This window comes from Lipotes vexillifer, unplaced genomic scaffold (genome assembly GCF_000442215.2).
Source record: "Lipotes vexillifer unplaced genomic scaffold, Lipotes_vexillifer_v1.1 scaffold232, whole genome shotgun sequence".
NCBI classification, from domain to species: domain Eukaryota; kingdom Metazoa; phylum Chordata; class Mammalia; order Artiodactyla; family Lipotidae; genus Lipotes; species Lipotes vexillifer.
The window spans coordinates 4,103,204-4,112,501 of NW_006793997.1; the positions used below are offsets into that span (position 1 = coordinate 4,103,204).

At 43.7% G+C, this 9,298-nt stretch overlaps 1 protein-coding gene across 1 annotated transcript in view; it reads right to left on the reverse strand.

The window, feature by feature from the left end:
• MRTFB (myocardin related transcription factor B) overlaps positions 1-9,298 on the reverse strand; it is a 138,091-nt gene that overhangs the window by 10,813 nt on the left and 117,980 nt on the right. Inside the window, exons 9-11 of the mRNA XM_007466962.1 lie at positions 5,018-5,150; positions 3,388-4,227; positions 1,685-1,822 (exon numbers count right to left, since the gene is read on the reverse strand). Of these exons, the coding sequence (XP_007467024.1) occupies positions 1,685-1,822; positions 3,388-4,227; positions 5,018-5,150 (1,111 nt within the window). The remainder of the gene's footprint in view (positions 1-1,684; positions 1,823-3,387; positions 4,228-5,017; positions 5,151-9,298) is intronic.

Sequence of the window (9,298 nt, forward strand, 5' to 3'; positions counted from 1 at the left end):
CCACACACACACACACACACACACACACACACACACACACACACACACACACACACACACACACACACACACACACACACACAACCTCTGCAATCGAGTCCCTCCTACACTCACTGGCTCTTCTTTTCTGGGGGTAAAATCCTCATCTTTGGCTGGCATGTCAACCTTCTCACTACCTGGCCCCTTTTCCATCCTAACTGAAAGGCCACACATGCTGTGGCCACACTCAATTTTCCACTTTTCTGAAAATTTCTCCAAATCCTTGCAAGGCCTCATTTAAAATCTGCCCCCTTCTGAGAAGCTGTTTTCTGCTTTGTCAGGCAGAGGCCAGAACTTCTTCCTGTGGAATTTACAAAGTGTGTTGTTTCGCTCCCATCAAGAGCCAAAGGTTTTAGGGCCTGTTGCAAATGTATGGCCATAATGTTGATTTTGTAACTGTATTTCACAGAACTGGTTTGCTCATACAAATTTTAATATACCTTATACTACTAGTATTCTGAAAGAGAAAAAACCTATATATTTTTATTGTAAATGTGTATAAGTATTCCTTAAGCATGAAAATGTGTGTGTGTGTGTGTGTGTGTGTGTGTGTATCCCTCCAAACAGTACAACTTCTCTGGGTGATAAGTTCTATAACTATATTCTTCTTATTTATCCATCTATATATTGTTTTTCTCTCTCCTCCCTCAAAGAAAACCGTCTTACCATTTGAATATTCACTAAGTTTCTTACTAAACTGTTATTTTTGGGCCCACCTCTAACTCCTTGCTCACTGCACTCCTCAGAGGAGATTCCAAGAGAGCATGTGTATTAACATGACTGTCGCTGTCCCAATAGGTCATTTCTGTCTGTTCCTCAAGTTGTTTTTTTCTTAGCCCAGAGAGTTCACGCCAGCCTAGGGCATATCTACAGGCACACACCTAATTATCGAGGTTCTTTTACACTGAAGATTAAAACTCTGGGATTAATCATCCTCAAGGTTTAAAATAGTAAGATCTACTTTTGAGGCCTTAAGATGTTTCTGGCGAGGAGATGGGCACATAGCTCCACCTACTGGATAAGAGGGAGTCTGGGTGACTTTTGAGGCTGTTCAGCAGAACTCTTAGTAGAAGTCCTGTAGAGGACACTGAGCCCTAGATCAGCACCATCATTTTAAAGATGGGGAAAATGACACTCAGACGGTACATGAATCCTGCATAAGGCACAACACAGAGGAAGTGGTGAGCCAGAATGACAGCCAGACCTAGGCCGCCTGGCTCTTAATCCCTGAGAAGGCAAACTCTTAAAAATATGTAAAGATCTCACTCAAGATAAACATTTCAACAAGTGTCTTTTTCACCTTCAAATACCTTTTCCCAGGGCACTTTTCTTCCCCCCACAAAATGATTACTTTGAAAAGAAATTTTAAAACCTAGAAAATTCTATATATGAGGATTGAAAAAATAGTTTTAAAACTTTTCTTGGAAAAGGGGCTTAACTGTTAAGACGAGCTATCTTTTAGTAATAAAGAACTCTTTCTGCAGCCAAATGGCATCTGACCCAAAGCTAACCCGGTGGGAGATGGATCACAGAAAAGAACAGGAGCTTCCCACGGAGGAGGCTCCTATAAAGATGCTTGTTGAATGTTCAGCAGATGATAGTACAAAAATCAGCAACGGTCTGTCACTTATTAGCATTCACCAACCTTTCTGACTTGCTGAGGTTGACTGAGCACATGTGGCGTGAAAGTGTCTTGTTTCTGAGGTGCAGTCTGGGCCAGGCCTGAGGACAAGGTGGCAGTTGCTATCTGAGGCTGAGTCTGGATGCCTGTTTGTGGTGGAGTCTAGGAGGAAAAAAAAAAAAAAAAAATCAAATGAATTGTCAAAATCAAGGTTAGAATGAAGAGTTTAGATGTGGAATAACTGGTCACTTGGGGATCACATCTAAAAAAAAAAAATAAGATAAAATGTTTATAGATACACACTCCAATTCATTGGCACATAAATTTGAACCTTCGTTTGAAACCAGAGAGTTAAACACCAGACCAGTTATTTCCATGCTCTTACTGTTTCGTAAGTGGCTAAGATTTTCATTTGAAAATTTGGGGAAAATAGAAGACTGAAATCAAAAGAACCTACAGCAGCTCTACACATAATAAATAGGTCAGGTGTTATAATAATAATTTTAATAGCAGCAAGGAAATTTGTGAGGCCTGACTGTGCAAATTCCTGCTTTTGAGCTGCAATATGTGCTCCCTATGGGAGAGCCAGCCACGGGCCGGGCGCTCACAGGCCCAGAATAAAACTAATTCCTGTTCCTCGAACATCAACTCTAATGGAAGAGCTGGACAGGAAAACAAATGTTTAGGAAAGCTGTATCACAGAGCAGACACTCTAAAGATGAAACAGGGGAGTTAGGACTTCAGAACACGCCGAGGGCCCTTGGGTCAGGCCTCCTAACCCCGGGGGTACAAGACGACTCCTCTCTGGGTTGTCAGGGTAGAGAAGCAGGACTCCAAATGGTTTCTGTGTACTGTGGCCCACATTTTGTTTAAAAAAGCCTTCCATAATTGAGTTGCACAGAAACGGCTGCAGGCAATGCTGGCATAAAAGTAACCGTCATGCTCACCAGTGTTTCATCGTTTCTCAACACCAGCCTCACTCCTGAGTCTGTGGTCGCATTCTCCTTAGTTTAGGCATCTTCACCTCAGCGGTGGCTTTTAAGGACTACATTTAGGAGGCAGAGCACAGGAGTGGGCGTGAGAGCAAGAGCTCTGCAGTCCGAGGCCTCGGCTTGAATGCCAGCTCTGACCTTGGACAACTTATTAAACCTCTGAAGCCCTCGGTTTCCTTTCTAGAAGGGGGCTTTCTCACTTGGGTCTTCTGGGACAAGGGAGGATTAAATGAAGCATGCCATCTAAAGTATCTGATGCTGTGCCTAGAACACAAAAAGCACTCAGGACAGCAGCTGTCATCATTATGAGAATGCCATTGGTATTTTAAAATGCCTACACATAATAATACTGTGTTAGAGGTGAAAGGCAGCAGAAAGGGAAAAGCACCCCTTGTTTGTTTTTGCTATATAAAAACAGTGCTAGCTGTTCACGTTTGTGAATAACCCCTCAACACGTGCACACGTTTCCTGCAACCGTGAAGCCTGACTTGGCTGCACTTATGAAGCAGCTCAGCTCTGAAATCTCCATAAGCAATTCCTGGTCCATGCAAACTGTAAGGCAAAGGAGTTAGAAGACACACTTCACACCTGGAGTTTGAGGCTGCCTACTGGGAGCTGCACTGAGGTGACACCGGAGCCCTGGATGGACACGGGGAGCAGCAGCTGCGTGGTGTGCGTGGTCAGTAAAGCCTGTGGCTGAGCCACCCCGGCAGGCGGCTGGCCCTGGGAACTCACGTAAAACTGCGGGACGAGGCTTGGTGGCTCGGCCGGGGCCACGGGGACCTCTTGCTTGATCACTATGGCCTTTTTGGCAACGAGGGTCTGGCCGGCCACTAGGCTGGGGCCGTCGGGGACCAGGGCCTCGTCCTTGGCGGCGGGAGCGGTGCCGCCCCGAGCCTGGTCTGACTTGGGGACTGGAGGGGCCGGGGTGCTGGGCGGGGGCTCCAGTGGCCGCTGCTGCTGCCCTCGTTTCTCCACCTCCAGCTGCATCTTCAGAACTTCCACGAGCTTCTGCTCTTGTTCCAGTTTCCGCTTCAGCTCTTCGATCTGCTTCTCTTTCTCCTGGAGCTTGCGGTCCTTCTCGGCTGCGTCGAGCTCCAGGGTGGACAGCGTGCTGCTGGTGGGGCTGAGGCTGTCCTCGGTACTCGTGGCTCGCAGAGGCGACGAGCACAGGAACTGCGACGGGGACATCATGGTCATGATCTCGGTGAACGTGTCCGCCACGCTCGCGTCCTCGGCGCTGAGACTGGACTGTTCAGAGGGTGCAGGTGAGATGGGCAGCGGGGAGCTAACACCGTCCACGTGGGCTGTGCTGCTGGATCCAGTGGATGGCAGCTCTCCCTTGAAAGTGGAGCCTGAGCTGGTCACAGAGTTCTGCAGTGTTGTCACTGGCAGGGCCATGGTAACTTCTGGGTTACTGGGGACAATGGCAGATGTCGACAGGGCCACGATGCCACCGGTAGCAGCACCACCGCTGTTCATTTCCTGGTAGGGTTTCAGGCGTTCAATGAGGTCCAGTTTGGTGCCTGACACTGGAAGACCCCTTAACTTCAGTTCTGTCTTCAGCTCCGACACCTGAAGTACAAACAAATAAGATCTCTTTTTTCGTATTATGACCTTCTCACAAACCTTCAGTGCACTTTTGAGATGGAAAAGGTGCCTACATCTGTCAGACATCTCCGTATTACTACATATATGAAAGCGGGACAGTTCCTTTTTCTTTTTTTTTTAACACACAAAAACACACAGAGCTGGAGACCTAAAGGACTTGAAAGGCCAGTGATAAAGCAAGGGTTATTAGAGGGTAATTCCTTTACTATATCAAAAGATTTATTACCAGAAATGATGATGCTAACAGTTACATTTATTGAGTAATTACCATGTGCCAGACACTGCCAGAAGTGCTTTATTCTTTCAGTTAATCTTCACATGAGGTCCAGGTATTATTATTCCCGTTTTACAGATGGGGAGAGGGTGCATTGCTAGTGCAAGCTACTGCAGATAACAGAAGGCTGAGCGGGGGTAGAGCCCAGGAAGGATGGCCCTGGAGATCATGTTCTTAACTGTTACATTTTCCTGCTTCTCCCAAACTTGGCAACGAATAGGGAAGAAAAAAATCTGCTTCTGGAGTTAGGAGTGGTGTGGTGCTTGCACATGGCATTTGCTCAATAAATGGAGATTTATTCCTGGTCATTTTAAAGGAAACTTAATGGACGTAGAAAGAAAGTACCTCTATAAAGGTTATCCTATTGGTGGTAAAGGTGAATATCTATTAGGAACTACCTACACCTGCTAGGCAAATCTGGCAAATCATTTACATTTTTGTGGTACTTTTGGGTGAAGAAACCCCACTTGCAGTGATCACCTTTAAGTCATCCAAGCTAGAAGGCAGAGGCCCTGGCTTTCTCATAGGAGCAGATGTATTCTGTCTTGGTGTGTTAGATGTGGTGTTGTTCAAAGCTGGATTCCCACTGTTGTTATTCTTGTCATTGAGTGGCCTTCAAAAGAAAAAGAAAGTTAGAGTTTCTAATAACATAATTTCTGGGATTGACATTGCTCCTGCTAACAATCTGTTAACTTACAAAGAGAAAAATACCTGGTCATGGATTGGCAGACTCAATATGGTAAAGACGTCAGTCAAATTGGACCCCAGTCAAAATCCCTGCAGGTTTTGTGTGTTGTTTGCTTGCTTGGTAGAGATTCAGAAGGTGATTCAAAGCTTTATATGGAAATGCAAAGGACCAAGAATGGCCATGACATCTTTGAAGTAAGAAAGCAAAGCTGGAAGCATCATACCACCAGATATCAAAATTTATGGTGATGCTGATGCAAGGACAGAACAATAGACAAATGGGAGAGATTAGAGAATCCAGAAACAGACCCCCAAGTACAAGGACCCTCACATCATCACAAAGGCGACACTGCAGTGTGGTGGAGAAAGGGTGGTTCTTCTCATAAATGCTAATAGGCTAAACTGGATATTCACACAGAGCAGAACAGGGCTTCTGATCAACCCCTACCCTTACACCATCCCAAAACCTAAATTTGAATTGGAAAACAAACTTTGAGAAGAAAACTTCGGATAGTATCTTCATAGCCTTTGATAAGCAAAGATTTCTTAGGACACAAGAAGTACTCACTAAAAAGGATATCTTTCAGAGGGTGAAAAGTCAAGCCCCGGGAGAAGATTTTGTAATACGTATTTCTGACAAAAGCCTCATCTAGAATACACACAGGAGTCTTGCAAATTAGTAAGAGAAAGAGAAGCCCAATGGGAAATTGGGAAAATCATGAACAAGCATATCACAAGCAAGTATATCCAAATGGTCGATAAATATGTGAACAAGTGCTTAACCTCATTAGGTATGATTTACACAGAATAGACAACAATAAAAATTAACTGCTGCTTTCTGCATCAGGAAAGATGCATCTCACAAACATAATGTTGAGTGGAACTGACCTATGGGACAGAAGTCAGGACAGTCACTGCCGGGGGATGCAAGGTAGTGGTAATGGAACTGACAGTGCTCCATTTCTTGATTTAGGTGGTTACAGGAGTGTGCTTACTTTGGCATCAGTTTTCACTTATGATTTATGGACTTCTCTACCATATACTACATTTTTAAAAGCTTATTTAAAAAATATTGGTGAATCTGTTGCACTAATTTCCCTAAACTCCTTTCCGTGTCAAAGCCAGGTCCTCCCGACCCCTTCCGACTGTAATACTCCTGGCAACAATGGCATTTCCTTTAATGGCTGTTTGATATTCATTAAAGGAAGGTGCACATGGTGGTTGATACTGTACAGCCAATTCCAGTGCAGCCTCAGGCTTTACTGTCAATGTAAGCTTTGGTACTGAAGCCAAAGAGACCCTGAATTCCATGTTTCGAAATAGGGATCTAGGTCATGGTGCCTATGGGGTGAGGTCCGTGGCTGGATGAGCTTTCTCAAATGGGTTTTAGGAAGCCTGTGTTTGAAGCCAGTTCTGGCCTTGTCAACAGCTAATTCTTGACATACATTTGAGTCTTTTTAAACCTGACTGCATTTTGCTGAAATTAAATACCTGAAGTATTCGAAATGAAGTTTCTTGAAGTTTGGAGGAAATGACAAATATCTGAAAATGTATCACTATTCTTTCTAAAAATTCAATTTTTAAATCTTATTTTAGAATTACGAAAGCATTTTATTTTAATCATTGTTTCTCAGCCTTATATTCATTATTGTCCCCCCGAGAAGCCTTTTTAGACATTTTTTCCCTAATCACTCTCCCTATGAAATTTTAATACCGTAGATGTACTGCATTTTTGTCCACATACTATGTATGTAGGTCTATTCTTTATTAAATAAAAAGTGTAAAATTCCCTCCAAGGAACTTTTGCTCCTTTGCGAATGATAGGCTCTCCTTGAGAATGCATGATTTAAATTAATTATTCTATTCACGCTGTCTTTCTGGTTGAGATTCTACAATACTCTACTTGTTACTATGATTAACAGTACAGTGTTGAATTCAACTTTTAAAATAACTGAAATAATTTGGTCTATTTTTTTCCCCAAATCAACCAGAGGGAAAAAAGGGGGATGGATGCCTGATGAATGTGATCACTGTGTAGCTGAGGATTCTGAGGTCCAGAGACCCTCCAGGACCCTTCCTTTCCGTCAGTGTGTGGCCACTCTGGGACTAAGGCCCCATGTCTTCAGGCTCTTGCTTCTTCCAAGATACCAAAGGGCTGTGTTATCAGTAAAATTCCACCGCTGCGGGCACCAGAGAACTGCCACATTCAGTTTCTTGTATGGAATTTCGGTAAAAAGAAACAATGTGTTAGAAAATAACATCTCCATTTTTAGGACCTGGAAATTAAACAAAACTGGCATTCCCTCTTTGGCTGGTGCAATAAGACACAAAAATGAGGGCTCCTTCTTCCTCCTAGTTCTTGGGTCTTTTTGGATGATGCCTTCCTGGGGCAGGAGGCTTGCTTACTTCAGTGGCAGGAATGTCTGAGGAGGAGAGGGCGGACTGAAGCCTTCACGGAAAGACAGAGAACTTCAGAGTTCAGGTACCTCACACCTCAGATGTTTTCTTCCCATCTACAAAGTTGGCCCCATACAGACAATTTCTTGCATTACAGAAAAGACTATTTCATGGACAGACACCGCCTTTTATGGGATTTGCAGTTAAGTTTCCTCATCTGGGAACGGGGTCAGGAATAACATCAACTCCTCTGAGGGTCACTGTGAGGAGGATGCCGAGCACACGCTCAGGCACCGAGAGTGGCACCTACACGGGAGCCATCGTTGCCGTTATCCTCACTGGTGCCCAGTGGTGGTGACGGTGGGGGCCGCCTCCCTGGGTCCTGGATGAAGCTGTAAAGCAGCGGTGGTTTGTCTTTGATACTCGTCCAGTTCTCTGGCCTTCCCTGGGTCCCTTCCAATGTCAACAGCTCTCAGGCCTGCTTGCTCTTAAAATAATAACACGCTACAAAAATTCTTTCTTCCTTCATCGCTGTGCGCTGGCGTTTTCGATTTAAGTACTTCACAGGAAGGCCTGAATGACTAATAGGTCTAATCGTCCTCAAGATATTTGTATCTTACAAGGAAAAAGTGAATTGATAATTATTAGCGTATGAGGAGATACTTCTTAAAGATAAGCTTTTTAATAAGTCTTAATCCTTTTCTACTCCTAGAAAATAGGGGCTCTCCATGGAGGAGTGCTCAGCCTACGTGTGGAAAACAGAAGTAAAGCTTCTGTAGATCATGTAATCACAAACTGAGTGCATGGATCACAGAGTATCATTTCTCCCTGTCATGAGATTTTGGATCTTTCTCTAGAGTTCCTTTGCTCGAGTCGACTGTAAATATTCCTTTTTCCTGAAAAGTGAATGAAATGAAGGACAGAGTCCTTGCATTTTTATCTGTTTCCCAGAAAAGTGTACTGAGGATTTGTTATCTAGAGATTTCCTCTAGTACATAACTAAAATTAGCTGTGCATGTCTCAGAATTCAGTCTCAGAAATCGTCAGAACTTACTCCCTTCTGTCCCTCCTGACTGGGCTCAAACTTTGGAAACATGTTCCTTCTTCACAGTTATCGCTCACCAAGACCTTTTACTGTCTTTTGAAACATCTGTTACCTGTTCCTGCCTTCCCATTATCAGCGCCCTTTCAACTTCTTGCATCTACTTTATCGCAGAGTTTCTAACTGGTTTTCCTATGTCCAGACTCCCCTCCAATACTGGTGTCAAACTGTTCTTTCATGCATTTCGATTTTACCATGTTACTGTGGCCCTCTGAAACATCCACTGTATCAAGATTAAAGTCGTCCCAACTTCATGTTCCTCTAGACATTGGCTCTACTCAAATCTGTCTTCCACTTTTCTTAAAAACTAACCACATTCTTTATTCAGGCCTTTTTTCCTCACTATGTAATAAATAGGCATTGTTTGCTCTGTACTTGCGCTCAGATCATTCCTCTTTGCTTGGAAGGCTCCTTCCCAAGTTTCAGGCCCTTTCCCATGTAAGTATCCTGCCTTTTTCATAAAGCTTTCCCTTGACCACTGCAGCCTCCAGCTTTTATGCTCCTCCGTCCTTTTTTTTTTTTAACTGTTTATACCAGGTTTACACTTTTTTTTTTTTTTTTTTTTTTTTTTTTTT